General features: G+C 42.8%; 2 protein-coding genes across 5 annotated transcripts in view; one reads left to right on the top strand and one right to left on the bottom strand.

The window, feature by feature from the left end:
- The window catches only part of polrmt (polymerase (RNA) mitochondrial (DNA directed)), a 45261-nt gene extending 29416 nt beyond the window's left edge, over positions 1–15845 (top strand). For all 3 annotated transcript variants that reach the window (XM_086223576.1, XM_086223577.1, XM_086223575.1), the window contains exons 16-21: positions 5979–6031; positions 8608–8706; positions 10284–10356; positions 12888–12979; positions 13626–13699; positions 15241–15845. In XM_086223576.1, coding sequence (XP_086079702.1) covers positions 5979–6031; positions 8608–8706; positions 10284–10356; positions 12888–12979; positions 13626–13699; positions 15241–15290 — 441 coding nt within the window. In that variant the 3' untranslated portion in view covers positions 15291–15845. The remainder of the gene's footprint in view (positions 1–5978; positions 6032–8607; positions 8707–10283; positions 10357–12887; positions 12980–13625; positions 13700–15240) is intronic.
- Positions 15846–21706: 5861 nt separating this feature from the next.
- The window catches only part of hcn2b (hyperpolarization activated cyclic nucleotide-gated potassium channel 2b), a 47030-nt gene continuing 40902 nt past the window's right edge, over positions 21707–27834 (bottom strand). For both annotated transcript variants that reach the window (XM_086223757.1, XM_086223758.1), the window contains one exon: positions 21707–27266. In XM_086223757.1, the coding sequence (XP_086079883.1) occupies positions 26305–27266 (962 nt within the window). In that variant the 3' untranslated portion in view covers positions 21707–26304. The remainder of the gene's footprint in view (positions 27267–27834) is intronic.

Genomic DNA, 27834 nt, shown 5'->3' with positions numbered 1-27834 from the left:
GGGAACTCCATAGCATTCCATTTAACAATGATTCTCTCTTTTTCTGTGTTTGAGATCAATCCGATGCTCCATTTTTTTCTTAACTGCGCTACATGGCAACAATACTTATATTTTTTTAGTGTAAAATTTCATTATTTTATGAATCAAATGTCTAAATTATTCCTCTTTTAATTGAAAAATAATTAAACTGTTAATCCCTCAAAAATATGGGATGTTTCTGCTGTTAATGAGTAAATGCGTTAAATATTGTATTGTTTGAAGTAACCATACTCATGATTTTTGTCATATATGGACCCGCCCTCCCTATAATGTAAGCCATTAGATTTTTGTTTGAAGACTTCAGGTGAGGTTAGTGTAAGAAAACGCATGTGTCATTAGTTCATGTCGTGTTCATCTTCTGAAGCGATGGAAACATTTTTGCAGCTTGGAAAGAAAAAAGCCTTCATCCTGTATGTGCATATGAGTGCTGACCATCAACTCGCTTTGACTTCTAACATCCTCTAACATATAAACTAAGTAACAGGAGGAGACGACTGCTGAGCACAGAAAGTCAGCAGGCCCATCAGCTGGCCCAGTTTGTGGTGAGCTCTTTTAGTATGACATCAAGCAGAGGGCTGGTTTTGAGGGGGAGTGACACCTCATAAACAGGTCCAAGAGAGCGAGGCTGACAGATGGTTTGTCTCCAGGGTCCATCTCCCTCTCTCTCGTTCTCTCTCTCTCTCTCTGCCCCCCCCGTAGTCGGGCGCAAGGGTGCATTCCCTTGATTCGATCTGCATCTTTTAATGTCCAGCAGGGACAAGGAAGCTGATTAGCTTCTGTCTTTTCATGGCATCGGGATGCATAAAAACTTGAATGAAGCAATGACTTTACGGATTAGCGTAGGTTTCACTGATAACTTTCTTCATCCCCTGCTTTAATTCTCTAATCCAGTTGCATCACTGAGCAACAAAAAAGAAAAAAAAATGAAACTAACTTGCAGAAAGGTCACCTTTTCCCTGCGTCGATGGATTAAATTCAATCTCCCAGTCTCCTCTCTGCCTCTTAAATCCAAGGCCACACTGTTTCGGGGGGGGGGGGGGGGGGGGGTCATTAGTAATTAGACGAGAGATAGAATTGCAAGTTGATGCATGAAGCACAGTAAGGAAACCAATAAGTGTGATGAGTGAAGCTCCAGTAGCGTCACATAATCAGACAAGTTTGTGTGTGTATGAATGTTGATCTTTTTAGAATGTGTACAGAGATGAGTACAAATGTCAGCCCATGTAATCGAGTATTTTCCATGGCTGGCGGGAGGTGAGGACGTAAGGGTAGGAGTGAGTAGCTGAATAGAGCATGAACATACATCAGGGAGGCTGCCTAACAGGATTGGGAGATGCTAATCGGATCAGAGGTCACTCTGGCTCACATTCCTTGTTTATTTTTCATTCCCACTCCCATGCAAGGTTACAGTGAAATCTCACTCTCAGCTAGTGGCAACACAGGGGAGTCATCAGCTGGATTTGCCTGGATTTGTGAGTTTATAGCGTGACAACAAGCTTGTGATCTAATGTCCTCTATGGGGAAAGAATCACCAAGCTTATTTTCAGATTTTTGGTGGTAAATGGTGATTTCCCAGGAGAGACAAGTCGTCTACATTATTTATTATTCTAATAGTTGAATTTTTCATGTTTTACTGTGGATTATTTGGTATTGAAAGAAGATCCCCATGAATTTTTAAGTGTAAAAACACAAGATCCTTTTCTCCCACAATTGTTTGTGCCCTCCAAGTTAAGTATTTAGGTGACTGGTCCTGGTGACACCCTTGGATCAGGGCAAGTGTGTCAGTTTTGCACACTTTGAATAAGCATTTTTGTACATTTTGTTTGCCAGATTGTATGTGAGGAGTATGCACATACAGCCTTTGAAGTCACGTTCAAGCACAAGAGTGTGATTCATAAATTTTCATTCATTAAATAGTGCACTGTTGAATAGTGCACTAGTGAACCGTTAAGTTTCAAGGCCACATAATTTCTACTTTTCAGAGGCGACTCATACAACAACAACAAAAATTGATTATTCCTTGATCTCAGTTCTATCAGGCTACCAAATTTCATTGTAATTCATCCGCAACTTTTCAGTTTACGCCCTTAATACACTGGGGACCGACAGCACGAATGGAGCCCATTTTATGGAGCTTCTGTCCTTTGAAATTCCTGGAGGACCAGGTCCTTGTCCATTGAGGACAGAACAATAGACCTGCTGGGATAAAGAAGAGAACATCACATGACCTTATGTCTGTGTAGGGCAAAGAACACGATCATTGTACTTCTCCAAATGATTACAATGATTATTGAGTGCAGCAACTGTTGCTATGCTAATGTTGAGGATGGAGCACGGACCCCCTCAACCCCCTCAAACTGATCACATGACCTGCTTGGTGGAGGTAATGAACGTATCACCTTTTAATTGTAATCTTTGCCAAACAGATGATATTTTCCGTCCTTCTTGCTTTATATCGCAGCAAGATTACAGCTGAGGTGAATGAGTCAGCTCTTCATTCTAATGCCGGGGAACTGTGTTTCTCTAAATGTCGGCACGGCGGCCGCCGTGCCCCCTTCTGGGTCAGAACAGAAGCTAGCCATTCCCAGGGGTAACGTGATGATTCGTCGATCTTGCAGAATCTTTTGGCATTTTGAGGTGCAATAATAAATGCGGTTTGAGTTTCAAGGACACCCATGAGAAGTAGAAAAATAGAGTTTGGTTAAAAGAACATGTGGCGGAAAGGGAGTGGGAATGTGGTGAGTCTTCAGCAGTGAGATCGAAGGTCCAGTTGACCTGGAGCAGCGTTGAGGAGAGGTGTCACCCAGGACTTCCTCTACTTGAACGCGACACCTACAGTGTATGTGATTAATGGGGATTCCCCTCTTGAAAGATCAGCTTACATGTGGTTACTGATGACTGCTGTAAACATGACCATCTGTACTGCCAGTCTCAGGTGATTTAGGCAGCAGGGGTCTGTTCCCCTCGGACACACAGCAGGGGTTAGCCAAGGTCTCATCTATCACAGCCTCAGGGTCCGAGTCAGGTCTTGTACACTGATCATCCACGCCTGCATTGTAATGAAAAAGAGAGAGAACTACCGTACAGTGTACAGGACCTCATTTACAGCGAGGCAGTCCATTACTCACACCAAAGGTAACCTTCATTTCTGTCACCCTCACCCTGTTTTGCTCATCTTTTCCTTCCCCTCCCTTGAACCTCTTATCCATTAGGACACAAAGAGATATAGAGAGGACAGTGATGGACGAGTCTCCGCGAGAGAAGTGATGGATGAGATAGCAGCCGTGGCAGAAACTAATGGGGTTTTACCTGTATTCGCATCAATTTTACTACCATTTCTTGATAATTGTGTCTGTCGTTCATCACTCAGCAACTTTTAAGCTATCGGTTAGCTCCGCCTTAAAGGCCTGTAACATACCTGCATTCATATTAACTTCACGTAGCTAATTATTTCAGATTTTAATTTTACAACAGGGCTGGCATGTTGAATCTATAAATGACTGAGCTGAGTCCCTTTTTAATTGTTTTCATTAAAAATCATTTCATCGATAGCGGCAGTTCTCTATGGACAGATTCAATACTCACCATATTAATCATCCAACTTAAACCATGGAAATTCCCGTGTTTTGGTGTTTCTCTAAAACCTTTGAATTTATCTTTCGTTATTTGTCTTCGTACAAAAATCTATATCAAAAGTTTCAAAAACATTTTCAGTTTTATTTTGATCTCAGCATAGTTTTTAATGCGACTTGATCACTCATTTTGACGGACTTTTAGATAGCCAGGTTCAGCCCAAATGATGACTCTCGTTAGGCCAATTAGCTGCTAGATATACGCGGTTGTTGGGGATTTTCTATGTTTGAGACAAAATGATTGATAGGGACCAAAACTATTTGAATCTTTCCAATATTGAGCGAGAAATCTATGACTGCAGCAACGGGGTCTTGCAATCAATTAGAACTAATCTAGATGTGATATATCAGTCAAAAGTTTAGTGAACCTACACACACAGTCAATATTTCAGGGGTTCGATTTCAAAAAAGTACCTCCTCCCCCTGCTTTTCAGCCGCTGTCTGCTCAGATGAGCTATAGTGGTTCTTAATTTTGTGCGTTTATGATGCAGCTCCTTGTATTTGCCCTGAAAACAAGGAACCAACTGCAAGATTGTCCTTGTGCATTCATTGTTATTAAGAGGAACACAAACCCAAGTGCACGTTCCAATCATTCGTTTCATTGTGGGTGCATCTTGTTCTGAAGCGTGCCGTCAGCGTTAAGAGCGCCATCTTTTTACTTTGAACAGAGAGGAGCTCTTTTACATTAATGCCAGTTAAACACACCAATGCAATGTGTTGACATTGCTGAGGAGGTGGCTGCCTGTTGCTTCTCATATCTGCTCTCTGATAGTAGCCTTGTCGTTCCCACCCAGGCACACTTCCAAGGGTCAGGGAAAAACTGCACTGGCACAGATGGCTTGGACCCTCAAGGCTCAGGAGATTAGAGAGCTCAGTCTTTTCTCCGCCAGCAACAACTGCCAGTAAAGGCTGTAGTTTCTGACTTAGAGAGCGTGGAGTAACAACTAAAATGAGCAAAACAGCAGATCTAAAGCGGCATTTGGCACGACACCTTCACCGTGTGATAATTTTATCTAAAGACATGGCAGAAATTGTGTCTGATGAAGGAATATTTTCCAGTCGTGTGTGTCAGGAGGTGTGCATGACGTGGTGACTGTCAACACGCTGTTCTCACTCTCCTAGCAGCTTCCCTTTCACAGCAGACTCGCACATAAATGTGTTCTTAAACACAATTTTAGTGTAGGTTTTTTTTGACAATTTTACTTCTTTTAGTAAATGTAACAACAGATTGAAAGAACACAGTGGAAGGTTCGTCAGTGTGTATAACTACGAAGTCCAGCTTTGTTTGATATAGATTTTATGGGTTTGATAGAATTGACCGGTGGTGCAGTGGTCAGCACTGTTGCCTCACAGCAAGAAGGTTCCGGGTTTGAGTCCCGGCTCCAGCACGGGATCTTTCTGTGTGAGTCTCCATGTTCTCCCTGTTCCTGTGTGGGTTCTCTCTGGTACTCCAGCTTCCTTCCACAGTCCAAAGACATCAAGAGGGGACGAGGCTGATTGATACTCTAAATTGACTGTAGGTGTGACTGTGAATGTGAATGGTTGTCTGTCTCTATGTGTTGGCCCTGTGATGGTGACCTGACCAGGGTGAACCCCGCCTCTCGCCCGTAGACGCTGGGATAGGCTCCAGCCCCCCGACCCTTAATAGAAAGGAATAAGCGGAAGACAATGAATGAATGAACGAAGTTTACTGAGCATCAACATGGCGATGGCTGTGTGCATTCGTGGCACCGGGTCAGCAGCTTATCCTCGTGCACGGGTAATGCTTGCAGATGTGTGTGATGACTGATGACAAAACATCCGTTTGGCTGCCATCATCTGTGAACATCACAGGAACTGTGTGCCCTACTGCAATTCTCACCTTGGACCTTTGTTGCCACACCGTCCCCGGCAACAGGGAGATGTAACATTCGTGGGTATGATTAATCCAGCTACCCCCCAAAAAAAAAGAGCAGATGATGCTGTGTGTTTTGTGAATTGGTTGATTTTCACTGACTTGGACTCAGTCTGGCAAACTTGAAGCATGTGGGAGGTGAGGACAATAACAACTTTTTCAGTCTTTTGATGAAGTCTTATCAGGTGAGGTAAGTCGTGTGTGTGTGTGTGTGTGTGTGTGTGTGTGTGTGTGTGTGTGTGGAGAACTGAAGAAACTGAAGGAGTTCAGGAAAGCTTTCGTCAATGGACTCGAGGATGAAATGGGATCAACTTGACTGGTTGCTGACGTATGAGTGTTGACGTCAGGCTCCCACCTTTGTCAGTGAGATGGAAGAGAGATCAGAGTCACATCTCTCTTGTTTCTCCCTCCAGGTGAAGAGCAACATGCAAACACTCTCCATCCAGGTCAGACATGACAACAAGACGTAAGTTTCCACTCTCATTCTGCTCTGTTACAATGTTGCCACATTATTCTCTCATGGCGCTCATTGACATTTGGAGCTGAAATGTCACCAGTTAGTGTGATATTACTGACCTGGAACAATGTCAAAACAGACAATCTTCAGGGAGAGGAGCAAACGTGCTTACAACTCATCTTTTTTGTGTCATTCACAATGAATCCATTTTTAGAATGTAACCTCCAACCACTTGACAACTGTCTACTCAGTTTTTAGAAGAGAATGAACGCAGAAAGTGGCACTGTCATGAGGCAATTAGCTCACATTCTCACTGACATCAACTCCACAAAGGAAGTGTCTCCAGTGGAGATTTTCTTTAATTGCCAACTTGTGCTTGGATGTAACATTGCGTCATCCACCATAAAGCAGGAAATGCTTTCTGAAGTGCTCAGAAACTGCTTTAAAAGCCATTTGTTCTAAATTGTTAAGTTTTACACTGCTTTTCTAAATAAGTTTATAGATTTGCGATTTAATGGATAATTATACTGTAAAATTACTGATACGACTTACCTCAGCATATTTTCCCATATGATTTTTTTTTTTTTTTTTTTTAACACCTGATTGGCCCTGCATGAGCTGATTTCTCTATTTGTGGCATGTGGGTGCTGCTAGTGAGACAGGAAAGATGTGAGAGGTGAGAGGAAGATAAAAAGAGACAGAATGAGAGACAGCGATGAACTTGTCTGGTTGCGGGGAGATGGAGGGAAAACACTGGAGACGGCGATGACAGAGACTGACAGCCATCGTCCTACATCTGACATCTACAGTACGCCTAAGATCGAGCTGTGTGAATACTGAAACACAAGCAGGGGTGGGGATGGGGGTGAGGGTGCTTGGGTGAAACTTCCTGTCAGTAAATGCATCACGCTGACATTCTGAGCTCCTTCCACACATCATCAGACACCCAACTTTTATTTATGGAATTGAAGATCCTGGAAAATCTTGGCCAGTATTAAAGGTAGAATCTGTAGCTTGGTTTGTTGCGGCTTGTAAACTCAACATTCTTTCAAAATGCACCCCTCCCCCTGGAATCAACAGCACCCAAAGTGTACACACCCTTACCCCTGACAGCATGACACACGCTAACAAATAGCTGGTACAACTTACACGCCCAGCTAGCACGAGCTAAACGCCATCTAGAACAAGTTAAATGCCAGCTACACTCCCACTCCCCTCCTAACAAGTCAAAAAGCATTGAAATACAGGCAGAGGGCAGCTCTGCAGACACAGTCACCACCACGCATGTCTAGAATCCATACGATTAAGCTGGATTCATTTTGAGTAAGTCTATTTTTAGTTTTTTGCGGAAAATGCTGCAGATTCCACCTTTTTTAATATAAATAAGCAAAGACATTTGCGAGCAGTTGTTGTTTTGCAGGCATGCTTAGTCACAGTTGGGAAATATGATATACCTTTTATTATTTATTGTTATATGGAGTGAATCATCTGGAGGTTCCATTTGAGGTGCTGTGTGAACCCTTAGAGGACTGAGTAAGCACCTTTCCACTCAGCTGGGGTCCTGGGACTGAGAGGTGACATGTCAGTGTGAGAGGTGTCAGGAAAAGACATCGGAGTGCCTGCAAATCATTCTTTACAGTATTTTTTTTTTTTTAAGTTTCTCAAGTCCTGAATCTTATTTTTATTTATCCTGAAGCCCAAAACAAAGTTTTAACATTTACTTGCCAAACAGAAATGAAGGAAAACAAAGCTAACAGACAGGCTGTGTGTGTGTGTGTGTGTGTGTGTGTGTGTGTGTGTGTGTGTGTGTGTGTGTGTGTGTGTGTGCGTGCGTGCGTGCGTGCGTGTGTGTCTTCAGCTTTATGCTGGGCCCAGACTCTCTCTCTGCTCTGCTTCCATTCCCATTAGAGCAGCATTCTTGTGTGTGGCAGCTCAGGGTATTGGAATAGCACAGGCTCTGGTTAATGGGAACATAGTATCTCAAAGAGGGTGAGTGGTTTTCCCCGCTGCTCGTTATACTGTCATTAGCGAGTATGTTTTGTTTTTAAGTTTGCGTGCTCTGTTATGTGCAAAGGTTAGAGCCGGGGAGGGGTCCAGTCATCTGGTAACGTGTTAAGAATTCAATTTAAATGTCTTTGCTGCTAATTCCCTGCACATTTCTAAGATGTAATCTGCTCTAGTATGCTCACTGCATGAAAGCACCGATGAATCCTTGTTAGAATTGTAATTACAATCCCAAACAGTATGTGTAGATTTAAGACCTAATCTTCTGGAAACACGGATAGATAAATCTGTGTTGAAATACATTCCAGTGCTTTTCTGCGTGGTTTTTAATTCATGGTTCATTTGTCCAAAAAACCCCAACCTTTTTTATTTAATATTTAGTAAAATTGGCTGTGTAAAATCTTTTCTTCCGAGTAGATGTAAAAGGAAATTCAAATGTGGAATGGTGAACCATCTCCCAGAACAGTTTGTAATGAGGCCACTTTCGACTTGGCTGAAACAATCTAGCATATCTGAAAGCATCAAAGCTACAGAAAAACAGAGCTGTTTTCCATGCCTGTGCTTGACTGTGTCCTTCTCAGGGGGCCGGACGTGCTGAAACAGAAGAACGCCTTCCCACCAAACTTCATCCACTCCCTGGATTCCACACACATGATGCTGACTGCTCTCCACTGCTACAGGTACCCAATACGGCGTTAGCGTGCAATCCTGCTAACATCTGCAGATTATATAATCCTGTACGCCTCTGACACTAGATGTACTTCCATCCTCCTGTCCTTGTGCCTGTTTCCAATTTGACCTTAAAAAGACCTCAGTGGAAATGAATACCATTTCCAAACAAATTTACAAAACATCACAAGAATGTTCTTGCATGTGGCAGAGGGGAGTTTGCTTTGGGGGGAAAAAAGACCTTTTTTTTGCAAAAGTATATATTTGAATATATATTAATGAAAAACAAGTTGGTTGCATAGAGTATTTGTTGTGGATTTCTCCGTGATTTTATGCCCAACCAGGACTGCAGCAGGCACGGCAAACTTCTTGTTTTTAGTTTTGCTGGAGCATGAGAGTTTTCTGAAGGGACGAGATGATTAAACCCAGCAGCTGGGTTTCTTTACTGCTAAGTTCATGTGTTTTATGGCAGGCAAGAAGATGAGACTTGACAAAGTTCTCCCGAAAGAAAACTGAAACGCGTTCAACAGCCAACTGCCTATAGGACAGATTCTTGGCGTAATATCAGTCAAACCAATCAGAATGCCTCGTGTCATTGCCTATAAAGCCCAAAGTACGCCAGAACTTGGCGTGTTGCCGTTTCAGGGACGCATGCATTCCAGCTTGGGAGAAATGAACGTTTCCCATCTGGAGAAACAGACGTCCTTGCGTGCCTGGTGAACACACGCGAACATGTCTAATGTTTATATACTGGAGCAGCAGGTATCCACCGCACGAATGAGTTAATCATCGCAACGGCACCTTACATGATGACCAAAAGCACTGCTATGCTGCGGTTCTGGCTGCATTCCCGAGTAAAACTAATGCTCAAGTCCTGTCGATGGAGGCAAAGGTAGCGAAGAGGAGTTGGGGGCTGTGGGAGAATTTCCACACGGATATATAAGAACTTACGAAGAGAATATTCTGTTGGCTTCTCCCTTCTAGATTAGAAAATAACTCAACCTGGTTCTTAAATGTAGCACCAACATCAGGGTTTAGAGTCCAAAACTAGAGCGCGTGAAGCAGTGACGTGACTCAAGGTTGTCTAGCCTGCCTGGGGAGATGCTGTCGTAACGTGAGACACGTCACAGCTCAATACATGCATAAATACGTTCACATGTATTTGCCCTTGTTATTGAGACGTAATGTATCGTTTATGACTGCCTCATTATTTAACTTTAAACATCATGCCAACAAACCTTATATTAGAAAATAAATAAAAGCGGACTCCGGTGTTAGAATCAGTGTTGGTATCAGCAGATGCGTCAGATTCGTATCAGAACTACCAGAATGCGGATGGTTGCATCTCTTTTAATTTATATGCTTCGATACAAAGAGAAATACTGACTAAATGACTCCAGTATTGTTTTGTTGGAGGAGTTTTGCATGGTTTTTGGATACTTTTGTCAAAATGAGTGGTACATTTGCACAACAACTGGACATTTGACTCTCGTTATAGTTAAACTTGTGTTTCCCTCAAAGGAGACCTATTTTTTTCATGTCTACCCATCTGTCTTTCTCTTCTGCACATGAATTCTCCCCCTCCCAGCTCTGGTTTGACATTTGTCTCAGTTCACGACTGCTTTTGGACACACGCCTTCACTGTGGACACCATGAACAAGGTATTCAGTTCCATGCAACCCCCTTTTTTCCTCTCATTTAAATCCCTCCACCTTTCCTGCCCCACATTGTCCCTTTAGAGCCGTTTCCATTCTGTCTGACTGTGTGTCACCGCCAGAGTTTAGAATTCTCCTCTTTATGCTGATTAATTGAAGTTGAAGGTGTCACATGTCAGTCGATTGTTCTTGCCGTCTTGTCTCAGCTGCAGGCTTCAGTTCATTCTTTAAACGGAGCAGAAAGAATGATGGTGTGGTTTGACAACACTGGATGAATGTCAGTAATGGAAATGTGTGGCGTCCGTGACAAGTGCCTCTGTTAAGGCAACAGCACCTGCTTTGTGATGGCAGTTAAACAAACTACACCTTCATATACTTGGGGGCTGCAAGCTGCAGGTAGCACCATCTGACAGAGCCTGCGGTGCTGAATGAATCTCTGCTCCTGCCTGGCAAAAACTAGCTTGTCAACAGACCCAGACTGAGACACAGCATCAAATAAAATGGACCAAATTACCATAAAGCCCCAATTTTCTGTCATTGTAGCTGCAGAGCACAGCCATAGTTTATGTCTTCAAACAATCTCAAAGGAGTCACAAGTCATGAAGCAGTTCTATCTCAGTACAATTATCCCCTCACATACTGGCCCTCTCTTGATGTGTGAGTGTACATCTTCCTCATTACACAGGTAATTGAGCAGAGTGCCAGAGGACGGCCATTAATGCATTAGTCAACAGCCAAGCATATAAAGAAGACGGCCTTTATTTAAATAGCAGCTGATCTTTTCCTCATCCATCCATTTTCACGTGCTTAGGGGTTGTCACTGTCCCAGCATGCACTGGGGGTGAACCAGTTCTCCCTAGACAGATGCACAAGTGTGTGTAAAAAACTAAAAATACCCCATCACGCCTTCTCTGTTTGACTGTCACGGTGACTTTGACCTTTCACCACTGCACCACTTCCAGTTTAACCTCAAGCCCCAGTGGGTGTTTGTGCACATCTAAATCCTCTCGAGATGTTCCCGAGGTTCCACATTAATGATGGACGGATTGGCAAGGACCTCGCAATTAAATATGTGGCGCAGTACTTGCGTCACGATACGATAGTATCACAATATCCCGATAGATTGTGATGTATACTGGAAGAGGTCTGGTGTCTTGCTCGTCAAATTCGGCAGCGAGACAAGGTTTTCAAATTCGGTTTTCTTTGTCCAACTAATTTTTTTTAATCCCCTCTTTTCATTCAGAAGCCAAAGTGACTCCAAACATCCGCTTCCAAGTTTCCATGCGTTTTATGTTTCCCCACCATGTTTGCCACTGACTGGCCGATTCCTTGACTGCCTCACTCACTACCAAAGGAAGTGCCGTGCAGCCTAGTAGCTGTTCTGTGACACCTGCCAGAGCGGATTATTTCAGATCAATCCAAAACATGAGTTATTGTTTGAAAAAAAATGGATTTTAAGAGTAGGAACATCAATATTGTTCCAGGTTAAAAAACAAAACAAAACAAATTTCACGCTGGATTGAAACATTGATGTGTTTTTCCCACCCCTGGACAGACAGTGTGGTGTGAAATCAGTTCATGAGATCAAGACATGTTCTTCTTTCTTAAGTTCACGAGATTCTTTCTTAAACGGCATATTTTTTTAAAGGTAATGTGTTTAAAAAAAAAAAAAGAAGTGTAAACAACACCAAGAAGGAAATAGCGTATTTTTAGTGCGCTGGATTATATTTAGGGGTTTTTGCGCAGGAAACATTGAATGCGAACTTAGAATATTTTGCTCACAGTGCAGCAGGCTCCTAACTTTAGAATTCCAACGATTCACCTTGTAACAGTCGGTTATGTCTTACCTTTGGATGGAGAAAGCTGACAATAATACTTGATGCCAAGATAATAAAAAAAAACAAAAAAGATTTCTTATTTAGTAAAACACTCGCCTTGGCTGCTTTTTGGGGATTTGCACACTCGCTGCATTTCCTGCCTATTTTCCATGGGAGAAAGACGCATTTATGAGGTTGAGAACCAGCAGATCTTGTTTGATCACGTTGAATGAGAAGGTCATGGAAACGGATGAGGTTTTGAAAGATTCTGACGGAGGCCGGCCAGAGTCACTGAGGCAGCGTCTAAATGAGGCTAAAAAAAACATGTCGGCAATGAACGAATAACTCCGATGCCACTCATCGGCAGGAGAAAGAAGTAGCGTGTGTTTTGTGTGTCACAGGGAGAATCCAGGATAAAACTCGATACACTTTATCCGGCAGACACGACATAAATAAATCCATTTTACTTTTTTTTTTTTTTTACTTTGAAGCGCATAATTTGTTCTGCCAACATAAATGTGTTCTTTGTATAATTTATCAAGAAAGAAGAAAACAGGCAGCCGAGATGTTTTTCCAGGTCTTGAAGGAGATCGATGTGTGATCGTCTCTTCCCTTGTCGCTCTCCGCCCCCTTCCTCTGTCCCTCCGTCCATTTTTTTTTTTTTACCCGATCCACAAGCAACTGTACTTCCTTCTCTGCTTCTTCCTCCCCCTCCACCAGGTCTGTCGGGAACAATTTGTCTCTCTACACAGTAAGCCGATCCTTCAAGAGCTGTCCGACTTCATGATAGAGAAATACTGCATCAGGCCCCAGTGAGTTCACACGCCTACAAGCAGGTTTTGATGAGTGCACCGAGATACACGACATCGATTCCCTAAGAAAACCCGTTGATTGCTCATCTGTCAGCTTAAAGATGATAGCTTTTTATTGCAATGAGATAAAGGGATTTTAATTCAGCTCCTATTTTCATTTTCTTTAATGTTCTGACACCCCAAACCACTTCAGCAACGATAGTGTGCATTTGCTTCACGCTGTTTTCTTTTTGCCCAACATGTACACACATCACTAGACAGTCCAAACACTCCCACGTACGAGATTAAACCATTGTACAAGGTGTGTGTGTGTGTGTGTGTTCAACACGCTGATTTTAGACCAACATTTTGACTAATTCATGACATTGTTTGACATTTTCTTGTATGAAGCTTTGCATTCTAGTCGAGAGAATGTCTGACACATGACGAGACACATGTTTACAGATGTGGCACCCATTGTTTATCGCCAAGGACTCGCCGTCTGGTCTTAAAGACGAGGCAAAACCTACCCAGTGTTCACTAAATATCCTGGACAGTCCCATCTGCAAAGCCCCAGCATCCAGTCCAGACACCTTCATCTTCCACTTGTAACGACGCAGACATGTTGTTGCTGTTGTTAACTTCCTATTCTCACCATTCGTGGCAGAGCTGATACCAAGATGAAGAAATTCCAGGATTACAAGAAGCTGTTGTTGTGCCTGGCCAAAGTGCCCCCGACAGGTCAGTCGCCCCCCCAGGAAGGAGCACAACTTTTCACGCTGGTGTTTTTCTTGTCCTAATTGGGTAGAAGAAGACTCGTATGTCCTGAAGCTCTATTTGGAGTTAGAAATAAGCTTCACTTGCAAAACATTTGATACCTCTCGCTTTTATAATTGGTCAGAGTTTGTGATCGCGGCTCGCGTCGCACCCTCTGGCTTTTTTGTGTTACCACGATGAAGGTTTTGTTCAGATTGGGGGGAGGAAAAACAACAACAACAAAAAAAACGAAGTAAGTTCTCAGCTGCGTTCATGGTGGTGCTGTGGTGTCTGCCTTATGATCCAGCGCCGCCATTGTGAGTGACAGTAATAGGTGCCACAGCACCGTCAGTCAGGTGGGCGGAGGGGGGCTTTGCACTTACGTAACTCTGCTCCATCTGACAGCTGGCTCCTATTAATTGATTACTGTTAATTGTAACCCTCCTTTGCATAATCAGCTTATGTCAGTCAGGTGTTCACCTGAAGGGGCTTGTGTGTGTGTGTGCGTGTGCGTGCGTTCCTCTGTCTGTCTGTCTGAATTCCCACCATATTAATGTTAACTACCAAACTCACTGGATCAACTCTGAAATCCACGATAATCTTTACTGTGAAGGATATTGAATTTATTAAGGTGAAGAGGTTTCTGTGTGTGTGTGTGTGTGTGTGTGTGTGTGTGTGTGTGTGTGTGTGTGTGTGTGTGTGTGTGTGTGTGTGTAATCCAGCTTGGGATCAGATGAATCAGTTTGCATTTTCGACCGATATTTCCACAGATAAAATCAGACTCTGATGTTGTTTTAGGACAATAAAGTCCGAGCTCCTGTGTGAAAACTTGTTTAACCTTGCGATGAAGTTTTATTTGGCCATCTAGTTATTAATGTGACTTTGTGAGAGTATTTCCACACATGACTCATTAACAAATCAAACATTCCAACATATTTATCCTACAGTTTATGCAATCATGCAAATTTTTAAAAATACATACACAGAGATAGAAAAAAAAGACCATTATCCCATCGATAAACATAAAACGATTTCCATTCATTGACTGTTAAAACTCTGTTCGCGGTTTCGTTCCTAACTTGTAGTTTTTCTTCCTAATTTGTAGTTTCAATATGCCAGTTTTAGTAACCTAAATGCAGTTAAAATCTGATGGTATCCTGTATTTCTTCAAATCTCAAAGACAAAAGGAGAATTAATTGATGCCCCTGTTGCTGAAAGGCTCTGTTGTTGAGAGCACATCAGTGAGTGAAACCGTGTCACGGGGGGCCGTGTTCCTTCATGATGGTTAATTTATCTTATCAGTCCAACAAACTCCATCCTGCTACTGTAAATATTTTCTTTACTCCATAAATACATGAAATCCACAGCTGAACATAGCCTCCTGTTTGAGCCAAAGCTGCAACCGTTCAGCTTATTTGTCCTTTTTTGAGAGAGGAGTGTTAATTTTTAATATAAGAACAAAGTCTAGAGGTTTATGGTCGAGGCTGCAGTATTCGTAATTGACACGCCGCTTCTTCTCTCTCCAGGGGATTTTGATCTCCAGCAGGTCAAAGATTCCACCTATTTCTTCAGCTGAGAGGCTGGAGAACGCGAGCCAGTCGGGGGAGATGAGTGAAATTGACGAGTGCAACATGGAGGCTGCACACCTCGCCGCCACATCAGCACATTGATCCAGCCACTGTCCGCCTGGCTCCTGGTCTGGCTGGAGCTGCTAAAACTAGACCTCCTTCACAGGTGCTGAACTCGCCTGATTGTGGCTGATGTGACCCACATCCAGGCGAACGATGAAAGAATGTCAAAGACTTCAGTCAGCGAATAGTTGCTCTCATAATGGATGCTTCTCAGGCGTGTGTACATTCATAAACTGTTGGACTCAACCGTCACCCAGCAACGCCTCTGCTTAATAAGCAAACTCATTCAACCTGCGGAGAGTGATTGGTAGTGTGCGTGCATGCGTGTGTGCGTACGTGGAAGTGCGGGAGATGTGTGTAACGTTGGGAGACTGACCATCTAATCATTGATCTTATGATCCGATCACTTTGGATTTTCTCTGACATCACGATCAAACAGCTTTGACAAGACTCAGTGAAGACGTTTGAAGAAAAGAGAAAGTGAAGGATGAAGGGGGGCTGGGTTGGGGGGGGGGGGGTGCAGGACTATCAAGACAGAGAACTGTGGAGGGATGTCTTACGATGGCATTGTGTCTGTGATTATCTTGGCTCTCAACCCCCTGGACTGACTAAGCACTTGAAAACTACCCTAAAATAAAAGTGTGTCTTCAAATGAAAACGGTATTGTATTTGATGGTTCAAAGGCATCGCCTGTATTCTTGGAGTACTTAAATAGGATGAATGCGACAGCTTGTTATTTAGTTATATCTGCATATTTCAATCCTATTGTGTATCCTGAGATGAAGGCCTCCTTCTAGATCCACCACAAAGGCTTTGGAGGCTTCACTAATAAACTGGGATCTTATTTTTCTGGGCCAGTGCCGCTTCACAAATTAAAAATAGCAGAAGTGCTATCTGATCTCCACTGGAAACGTTACAGCAGTTTCAGACAAATGTTCTGTTGATGTTCAAAGGCAAATGTAGGCTTATCCAAACAAAGCTGGCTGACTGACAGTGGGATAAAACGGAAACAATCTTCCAGGGGGCACAAAGGGTGTTCTGTTTAGATGGTAGGTTTTCACATGATTTGCATAGAAACCTGCTCGTGAACACATTGTTCGTATCTCATGACGAGCCACTGATGCCACTTTGATCTGTTCTTTCATTACTTTTAGTTTTATTTTTTTTTTAAACAAGTATTTATACGAACTAAAGTTCTCTTTAAACTGCGTTTTTCACGGTCTTTGTGTGAGTACCTGCCATTAATAAATAACAGGTCAGTTCTCCTGTTCTACGTAAATGTCACCTGAGCAGAAATTAAATCTAATTTTTGTTAATGTTTACAGATGTTTTACGTGGATACTCAACGGCACAATAAAGCACTGATAGCTGGTGTGTGTAGTGTTGATAGTTTGACATTTATATGCTTGTCATTTCATTTCATATTGGCTTATTTGCTCATATATCAAATGTTTGCTTTCGCGTCGCGTTTCTAAGCTAAAAAACTAACAAACTTTAAGCCATCCTAGTTTAAAGCAACGTGACTTGGACAAATCAGTCAATAATAATAATAATAATATACCCAGCAAGCAGGCCCACAAAGGCCCAGTGTGGGCCGGTCTAGGGGGCCCGAGTGGGCAGCCCGCACCAGGCCTGTAAGACTTTGCTCATTGGCAATACGCTGGCCCCTTAGTGCTGGCCCCGCAATGGCAGCCCTAACTAAACCCACAGGAGACCTGCACTGGCCCTGCGATGGCCCCCAGTGGAAGCCCTTATTTAGCCTTCACTAGGCCCTCATTTAGCCCACACTGATATTGCAGGTAATTACCCTGCTCATCATACATATATAAATACACTAGTTTCACACATCTAAAATGGATGCACTCACTGATTCTCGCTTGTGTCAAAAACGCACGATTCAATAAACACACACACACACATAACACACTTGAGTTCTTTTTTTATACCAAACTTTATTTGTACTTAACTGGTACATTACAAAATTAGAATTTTTAAAAAAATATTTGATTGGTTATGAAGGTGAATCTTACATCAAAGACGATTAGATAAATAGAATATCTTTGCTTATATTGTGTAGTACTCGAATAAATCAGATGATTGCACGGCAGTATCTCTGTTTTATGATAGTTTGTAACTCAATGGGCCGCTTATGAACGTCATATGGCTGCCCCTTGAGCTAATCAGACGGCCGGCCAACCGGGAAATTTTCCGGGCCGTCCCGATAGCCACTCCGCGCCTACAACACAACATTCATAGTAGCTGCATCCACGCACATTCCTACTGTGATGGGTGCGTCTGCGGATACAGAGACAGACACACACACAAAGACAGACAGGCGCGCGTCTTTATCCCTGCGGGCTGCTGCTTTAGCGCAGGCACAAAAAAAATCCCTTACGGAACCGTTCATGGACCAAACCACACGGGACCCGCCCCGAGGGCGCGGCCATGAACAAGCAATGATGGAACAAACCGTTCATTGACCGAGTACGGGACCCGCCCCGAGGGCACGGCCATGAACAACTAATGTTGGGACAACAGAACAGATAAAAACCGTGATTGCCACTGTATGAGTAACATCCCACAGACAGCAGACTGATAGACAGCCATATTACGGAGCAGTTTTGAGAAAGGAAAGCTAGCTTGCAGTACCATCTTAGCTAACATCCTGCGAAAAACAGTTAAAATTAAAAAGTTAAAATTCATGGTTTAGAGAGAATATAACTGAGAAATGTCTTGGAAATTTCCAGTGACCCACTCACCCTATTGAACTAATAAAGTTAATGACAATAAATCTATGAATATTGCCAGAAAATCAGGAGCCCAGCCGATGTCTTTTCTCTGCGCCTTTTCTGAAATTCCCTCCAAAAAAAGTGAAGGAAAAGACATGGGCTGCCAAAAAAAAATAAGCGTGGGCCCACAGGTGCAAAAGTCCTTTGGGCCCCATGTGGGTAAGCCCGCACTGGGCCAGCCTGGGCTTTCTGTGGGCAAAGCAGTATGGTGGGCTGGTTTCAGGTAGCCCACAGAGAGCCAAGACCTTTGGGTTCCATGTGGGCAAACCTGCACTGGACCTGTTAGGGTTTGGTCTGGGCTGGCCCTAGCCCACAGTGCCCGCAAAAAGCCTGCATGGGCCCCACTGGGGCCTGTTTGCAGGGTAATGATAAGCTTTGTTTTTACAGCACTTTTCGAAACATACGCAAGTGCTTCACAATGTAGAAAATAGAACCATTACAGAGGGGATAAAAACATTTAAAGCAAAATTTGGCCAAACTTAATCTTATGGCTGGCCAAATTTGGGCCCCAGACCCCACTTTGGACAGCCCTGGGAGAAACATTGTGAGGAACTTTACTCATTTGTTCTCACACTGGCTGCTGGTGCTCAGCACTGTGAATATCTGCTAGAGTGCAGACCAGAGAGCAAGGTCGTTAGCACAAGTTGCTAATGCTAATCACGAGCACAAAGATTATCCGCGTTTTTATTTGTTATTTTTGTTCATCTGGCGTTACAAATGTGTATTTATTGCAGCTCTATTTTACATTCATATCACAGTTTGAAACACTGCCTTTCTCTTTTTGTGTAACCTTTTTGTTCTCAGCCCCTCTTGCCAAGCTAACGGTCAAGGACAGACATCTGTCTGGTGAAGTGGTCTTAGGATCTCACACTGTAGCATATCGTGTTACTCAACTTTAGACACACAGAGTTGCCTGAAAACAACATAATGGGCTGCTCCACCTGAGTGCAACGCCGATGAGTGGTCATGGGTGGATGGATATCCAGGGAATAAGGGTCTCAATCAATATTGTGTGTGTGCATGCAGAAGGGCAGGCCAGAGAGCATACACACTTTACACTACTTTTTGTTAGGATGCTGTTGTATGTGTGTGTGTGTGTGTTGGAGGTAAACTATGCTTGACTTTGACTGAGGGAGTAAACAGGATATTGAAGATGTCCTTACAGCAAATTGCAGCTGCCGTGTGCGTCTCGGTTTCTCTGGGGTGATTCCAAGGATGTCTGCCGCTGTCAGATCGCAGCGCTGCAACGCACCATCCTGCAGTAATGGAAAACAACTTGTAGCAGGAAGTAGTGCGATCTTCCATTATGGGTTCTCTCTAGAGATGAGGGGCATCTTTTTCTTGATGATTTTGTATTAGGGTAGTATGGGGAAGTTGTTATGGAGCGGTGGGATGACAGGAAGTTTTACATTTACAGTGATTACTCCTGTGTCTAGAGAGGAGAATGTTCAGTCACTCATCATTTTGAAGAGCTTTTACCTCTTATTTTGAATGAAAGATGGATCACGAAAACTCTAAATTTCAAGTAAACAAGTAGAGAATACCACCTAAGTACATTTTATCAATAAATGACTGACTAATATCAGGCCAATATGATTTTCCTATATTGGTTAGCCATAGCTGATATAGTGCAGGCCTTATCTTGTGTAACACTCAAATCGTCCAGGAATAGCTTTTAACCATCTCCAACTAGAAATAGAAATAAGCTGTTAAAACAATAAAACGATGTCTGAATTTCCTCCTTTCGACGTGCGTGGTCTGTTTTCACAATGAAACGCTGCATAGACGGTAACATGAGTGTCCTCTGAATGACACCACCTGTCACATTTAGCCGCGACAGTAACGTTTTAGCGAGGAGAGCCATCGCAAAGTTGACACAGGACAAGTGTTGGCTGCGATCTGCCAGACATGTGCGACTTGGAAGCCACTCTTTGATAGCCAGGCCACTCAGCTTCTCCGAGGGCACTTTGATGTGTGTGCCAGGCTCCTCTGGCTCCCCGGACTATCTCCTGGCCTGTGGTGTCATGAGTGCCCAGGTCTCTGCAACACTACCCAGAGAGGAGAGAGAGCACAGACAGTCCTGGAGGGGTCGGAGCTGGGGAGAGGAGTCAGCAGTGTGAGTAAGAGAGCCAGAGCAGACTATATTATTGGCAGGTAGGTGTGTGTGTGTGCGCGCTCATACAACATTGTGAGTTTCTCTGATCTGACCTTTATTCAGACTGACAGGAAGTGGTAGCAACAAAACCACTACTGAGCTGAGTTTATCATTCTTTAAAATAAGATTTACAGTTGGAAAACAGCCTGTCAGTGGAAGATTGAACCCACAGAAGAGCTCACCAGCCTCAGTGTGGTGTCTTTTGAAAGTTAGCAAAAACGGAAAAAAAGGAATTAGTGACGTAGCTCTGGCAAAATAGACTAGGTACCTGCAATATGGCTGCGATAGAATGTAGAAGTAGAGTTTACCAACCAGAAACAAACCCGGCAGTCACCCTGGCAATGTACACAGCATTGGTTTCATAAGACAGAGGAATATTTTGGTCTGCCGTTGTTGTTACCAGCCATGTTGTCGTGTGTTATAAAGATGCTGTCACCTTAACCTGTTCCCTACGTCAGAGCTTACTCAGCAATCCTGTGTCCATCTCCTTTAAAAAACAAAACAAAACAAACCTCAAGCCAAAGTAAAAACTTTTTTGCAAATTTGTTTGTTTTGTTTGTATTTTTGGCGCCCTCACTTGTTGCCATACTTTACACAATCATACTTCACTACTCACACCTTTGTTCAAGTCCAACCCATCCATGTGGAGTCAGTACTTTCGTTGTTGACGAAGTGACATTTCTACATGAATTTCTTCTAGAAAGGATCTGGGTACCTCAGGAGGACTGAAGCTATAATAACAAAGCAACTGACAATAGATTGATAAACAATACATTAAGTGTAAGTTTTACCTTTTTTTTTTTTTTACACCTTTATCTTAGTGAATGTTGAAAAAATTGCATCTAAAAATAACACGTACAGCTCTTACTGAACCTTCGCCGCTACATTTAACAGAAAATCCTCATCGTCATACCGCCGGAATCCGTTCGTACATTTTCATCCGGATCGATGATATTTTAATTACATGGCATCAAAGAACTTATTGAAAATATGATCATCAGAAATAGGTTTTCTGTTTCACTAACCCAGAATACAATCAAGGCATTCTTATTTCACATGAACTCAGGGTCTTGGTAGGGATTTGTCTGACACGTCCAGAAATATCATGAGTAGCGATACGCTAGCTTCGTTATTCAGGATCTACAAGTTGATCCAGATCACTTCCGAAAGGGAAACACTTGGCTATTCTAAAATAAATGGTCATTTTAAAAGAGTAAGATTATATTTCCAACAAATTTAATCAAATTTTAAAGAGTCACAACATCAGGAGTGACAGAACTCAGAGGAGTTCACCTTCACACGCTTACGTGCTCAGCTACGTTTATTAAAACTGAACTGGTGTTTGTGTAGGACATGCTAACCAACTCAGAATGAACCAGCTAAACATGAAGCCTTGGAATCATGCTGTAATTAAACACTATTTATTTATTTTTCTTTGTACATATTGCAATAAGACGGAGGTGACAGTGACGTTCTGGGCAGTTTTTTATACAGCCACACAAACATACACACACATAGAGAATACACGTAGTACATGTATGTGCAGACTACGGTATATGCTAGGCACTAGGTATGAACCATACATGTGAGGGGATGGGACAAGTAGCTCGGTGGCACACAAACACTTGAACTGCAACATCTAGCATGTGATTTCCCAGAGAGCGACCTGATTGTTTCAAGTGTCATTCACTTTTTCTTTTTTTTCACTGAAGTGTGTGAGGATGCGTCAACTGGCCTTCATTTCTCCGCAGGGGTCAGGAAGTGGTGCTCTCTTGGTTCTCCGTTGAAGCTTAGTTGTGTTAAAGTATTCCCACTGACAGGTTTAGTGACGTGAACATGACTCCGGAATAATTTCCGATCGAACAAAAGTAAACATTTGACAGACAGGATATCTTCTTTTCCTATCATCGATCAACCAGGAGACACATTTGAACAGAAAATCGCCTTTCTGGAAAAGCATTGTCTCTTTATGTTGCCGCTGTGTGTGCGTGTGTGTGCTTGTAGGGGGGGGTCACAGATACCATGAGGCTTCACCAAGGCCTGGAGGCTGCAAAGTTAACAGCTGAGTTATTGAGCTAAACATGTTCATGAGTTTCCAGAAGGGTCAGATCGCAGCAGCACTGTACAGAAATGAAAAGAAAAATATTCCATTTTTCTTTTTTGTGGCCACAAGATATAAATTGTTCCCTCAGTTTAGCTATTTTATGGCCATGAGATCTCACCTGTTCTCTTGGGTAAATTCATTTGTAGCTATAGATTATAATCAGTTCTCTCAATTTAATTAATATCTGGCCACAAAATGCTCCCACAATTTGATTACTTTGTGGCCACTTTGTCTAATTAGTTCCCTCAATTTAACCAGTTTGTGACCACATCGAACCCCAACTTGTTCATTTTGAAGCTACAAGGTATAAGTAGTTCCCTTAAAAAAAAAAAAAAAAAATCCTGGCCAAAAGACACAACTTCTTTCGAACTATTTGATAAATTTAAGGCCATGTGACTTTTTCCGACTCTTTGATGGATTTTAAATGATGAAATTATTCTCTCCAGATTGACAGATTCTATATTTGCCCCTCTGTAGCAGTAACAAGGGGGAGAAACTCAATAATAAAGCAGATTTGGTGCAGGATTTCTGAACGTAGTACATGTACACTCGCGCAGGGCTCACAGCCACTGGATTATTAATTCCAACCTGTGGGCGGTTCTGTGAGAAACTTGTGAAAAAGGAACAAATGGGTTTGTTCTTGTTTTAATTGGTTTGTTCATGCCAGAGGACAATAGGATGAAAAAGAGTATCGTTAATACAGCACATCTACATTTACAGTAAACTAGGGTAAATAAATAGTCCGTTTACATGATTCACATCTCATTAATGTTGGGAAATCAAATATTGCATTTTCATGAGCACCTCAACAACACAGGAAAACATCTTAAAGTGACAAGCAAATTGTTATTGCATTGTTTGCTCGACGTCCCTTTCATTCATCTGAAAAACATTGTATAATTTTTAAATTTTAGACTTTGTTGTGACTCATTTTATCGGGATTGAAAGGTTAATTTTGGAGGATTAAGTAATCTGTCGTAATCCATTCTGTCTCTCCTTCACCTGCCTGGTGTTATGTCGTGTATTCTAGTGAAGTAACAAGTCTGAATCCTAGTTTTGTTACTAAATGTCTTCCTGTTGTAATACGGCCAGGAGAGCGAGCACAGAGTTTGCATCAGCGAAACAATAGTCTCAGAACAGCCCCTATGTTAATTATTCTAAGCATCCAAATAAGTTCCACTGGGCATAATTTAAGCATAAAACAAAAACACAACTGACCTAAAAAACACTGTATAAAAATACTGAGAAACCTTCAACTTTGTCCCACTTGAAACTCTCAAGGTACATAACAATGCAGGACCTGAAAGGAGACAAAATGATCATAGCGGAGGAATTCATTATTATTGGACCTGAATAATGAAATCCAATAGAAGGAGAATAATACGAGTCCCAAACAGACCCGAGGGGTTCCATTTTCCCCTCTCATTATGCCGTGATGGTTCAGGCATTAGTGTGACGAGGTGAACAGAATGTGAGATCCAGAGGAGATAGAAGATTCCCGTCTTAACGCTGATGGACACAAATCAGTTGCGTCCAATGACCCCTTCATAACAAAGGCAATCAGCCTCTGTTCTGCAGACCAGTGTTTACAGTGGCGATGGTGGAGGGCGGAGAGCGGGGGCTTCATTATCTGCATGACTTCGACGCAGTGAGACGTTGCCCCAGTGAAGGAACGTGAGATTCAGGTCCACAAAAGAATGGATTTACATTTTGATGACGCGGGTTTGAATGGTTTCACATTTTTGACTCGTTTTTTTTTTGTTGTTTTTTTTATGGAATTAACTGGCAGTGTATTCTCATTTCTGAGATACCTTCACAAAATGTGGATGGGTTATACGACTAGCATATTATGTGATAGTACCATTTACAGTCGGGTTATTTATTTTCCTAGCTATTGTTTACTTTTTGTGAATCTTACAGCTGTATTAATGACATTTTGTCACAATTAAATAATGTTGTAAAGACTAGTAAACAATTTGCACATTCGGATGATGAGAAACTTCATTATTGCAATATTTCCCGGCATCATAGCTGTGGTCGGTGTGAGTAATTAAATTACCAGCGCTGCATTATGACTTGGTGGCAGCAAAAAAAACAATGCCAATAGAAAATCATGTCAGATTCTTTTGTGGTGAAGATCAAAAATAGGTGTACTATGGGCAGCTTCTGATGTTGTTTTATATAGCACAGGATTTCATCATAATTCATTGACTGGAGCAGGAACAAAAATCGCTTGGTTTTGGGTTACCAACATGTTGTGAACTGCAGTGCTACAAACACAAGTCAGATTCCAGAACCCGTATTTCTGCTGCAACGTTACAAGAACCTACATGTAGGCTAAGATTTAGGCTAAGATTGGAGGCAAATAGTTAGATTCATTGTGTGAAACACTAACTTATAAGCATACACAAACACACATCTCCCGCTTTAAAGTGTTTCTGAGTTCCAACCACAAACCCAGCTTGCTCGCTGATGCGGATTTTCTTATGTTTTAACAATAATCCCCCCAAGGCTAGTCTCCAACTTTTGGTCTCAAGTCCAAGTCTATTTACGTGATTTTTTTAACTCCCTTTTATCCAAATGTTCCAGTTGTGCGGATTCCCCATTATTTCCTTCTCTCAGTGTAACATGAGCCAGTAGGTGTTGCACGGGAACATAGTCGTCACGGCAAAGCTGGAAAAACTCACCTTTTAAAAATGTTCACTCTCGTCAGCTTAAGCTAATAGCATGCTAACATACAGCAAATGTGGCTGAGCTAACCTGAACTACTCAGATGCATTCCCAGGTGAAAGTTCAATGAGGTCATCCTTTATTATGACATCACTTGCACAAGTTCATCATAAGTTGCATATGCACCTTCCATGTTGTTTTTACTGCCAAAATCCTACGGCACAGGTGTGCTGTGGTATCTCTGTGGCCACGCCCACCGGAAAGATGCGTATGGTAAGGACATGCACGATGGGAATGACATTCAGCTCATCAGAGAGTTCCTCAAGTTAATGTGCCAAATTAAGATTGTTTTCAAGTCTCTAAATCAAATCTCAGCTCATTTTAGGACAAGTCCAAATCAAGTCTGAGTTTATCCTGCTTTGAAAACAATATCCGGCTCTTCAGCTGCTACATTTTTGATAATCTTAATGGTAAGAAGTTGCCGTGACTGCTCTCTTCCGGTTAAATCACTTCGACTTACATTCATTCCATTCACTTTTAATATAAAAAAATATTGATTACTGCAGCTTCAAATTCAACGAATACGCGGATGTTTCCGGTAGAAATCGATAGCATGGCTGGAATGAGACAATTTGTCCCGCAGCTCTTATTTCAGTAGGAAGGATAGTCGTTTTCAATTATCTCAAAACTATCAGAGGCTGAGAAGACTAGCAAAAAAGGCCAAGGACTATTATGAAAAATATGTTATTTAACAGGATCCAGTTTTGAGCTTAAAAATTTGATCTACTTAGGAAACACAAGAATAACACTGTTTTAATGTTACTAAACCACAACAATGATGCAGTCCTGTTTATTATTATATGTTGGTCCTTCTCTGCCTTCCTAATGACAACATATGGTAGATACAATCGTTTAACCCCATTAAAGTGCAGACTTTGGATATCTAAAATGGGTCCCTGGTTTTCTTTTATATGACGGCGTATATGAGGTGACCGGGAAGATAGGGAGGTGATACATTATGGAGTACAGTGAATAAAGGCGGCAGCAAAGGGGCGATGCTACCTTGTCACTACTGTTCTGTGCATCTAAAAACATCTCAGTGCTGCAGATTTAAAAGTCACCATACAGATTTGAAGTGAAAACAGTCTTCTGTCAGATGTTCCTGCTGCCAGTCACTCAGTTCATACATTCGGATAGTCAAACTGGAGCGGAGCCCCCCGGGACTCACTCCTGTCATTTCATTACAAGTTTGACGATAGCCTGGATCTGATTTTGATCTGGTCTGTCTCGGGAAGGCTCACAATGGAGTCCTTCTTGGGTAATCTCAAATCTCCCAGACCTGTCCCAACACCCCCTATTGCCAACCCTGCACCAGCCCCGAGGCCCTGCACTGAAGTGGGCAGGGATGCTACAGGGAAGGCTCCTACAGACATCTGGTGGGGCAACACCACCCGTGGTGGTATAGCACTCCGGATACCTGCGTGGCCTGGTAGGGTCTGGATGGGTCCAATGGAAGTGGAGGAGACTCGTGTAGACTGGGGAGGACTGGGAGCTCCTGGTTGCAACCCCTCGTGAGGCAGTGAGGGTTGCGAGGCTGACAGTGCCCTGGCGTCCTGGCTCAGACTCCCAAGTTGTAAGGAATGGGTGCTCTTATGTGTGCTGGAACGGTGAGCGGGGCTGGCAACGTGCTGCTGAGCTAAAGACAGCTGGGAGCCTGAAGCAGGACCAGCCAGGGCACTGGATCCATATTGGAATAATCGTCCTCCGATGGCAAGTGGACTCTGGACAGGGGGGGTGGACAGCACTGGAGCTAAGGCACCAGCAGCAAGGAGCTGGGACTGCAGTGGAGAGGCTGAGGCAGGGCTTGATACACTCTGCATTACCTGGAATCTCCTCACCATCCTGGGGGACTGCAGGTTCCCCACTCCCACTGAGTTCCCTTGCATGGGGGGACAAAGGTTCATGGCAACAGCCTGCTGCAGGGTGGCAATGGCTGAGTTTTGGGGCTGATTTATAGGAGTAAAAACCCCACCGTGTAGAGGAGGTGTCACAGACATGGGTGGCGGTCGCGGTACGTCCATCTGCTGAACCATCTCTCGATCATATTTAACGATCTCCTGGATCATCTCATTCTCACGGTTATTGAAAACACCAGAGTTGAGATCATGTTGAACTTTGTGCATCAGGATTGAGTTCTTCTTGCCTGCAATGACAAAGATAGAGAGTAGCATTGTTGCTGAAGTTCATTCTAATGTTACGGACTGAAGTTTGGATTATCTTATCTCATCTTGAGCTGAGCAAAGTTAGTGTTTCCGGCTGAAGTCACATTTGAAGAATATTTTAAAAACAGACTGGTTTCGTCTCGATGGTCAACTAAGTGCAGCTGTTAAGGTTGCTCGGCAACAGGATTACACAGTCCAAAGGTAATATTTGGTGACAAACTTGAAATCCTCCGAATAACAGGCAGACTCATCTCATCCGCTGGGCTCAACCTTGGGGCCAGGGTATCGAGTGTCTTTGTGTTATTTTATCATTCTCAAAAGTCACATACTCGACATGATGGCTGCTCAAGAACAGGCACAACTCTGTTACACAGCAGGGAAGTGTGTAAGTACACGATCACAGCTGACCCCGTGCAGTTCAGGCAAAAGTGCCGTGTGCGTCACTAAGTGGTCAGAATCCACCTCTAATGGGTTCTCTCACCACTGTTACGTCAACATAAGATGAACCTCTTAGAGGTGGGGGTGAGAGGAACCTGCTGACAGTTAAAC

This window comes from Aulostomus chinensis, chromosome 14 (genome assembly GCF_037954235.1).
Source record: "Aulostomus chinensis isolate RoL2024-O1b breed Wild chromosome 14, RoL_Achi_v1.0, whole genome shotgun sequence".
Taxonomy (NCBI): domain Eukaryota; kingdom Metazoa; phylum Chordata; class Actinopteri; order Syngnathiformes; family Aulostomidae; genus Aulostomus; species Aulostomus chinensis.
Note: the sequence above shows the minus strand (reverse complement) of the source record. Positions and strands in the feature narration are given on the sequence as shown.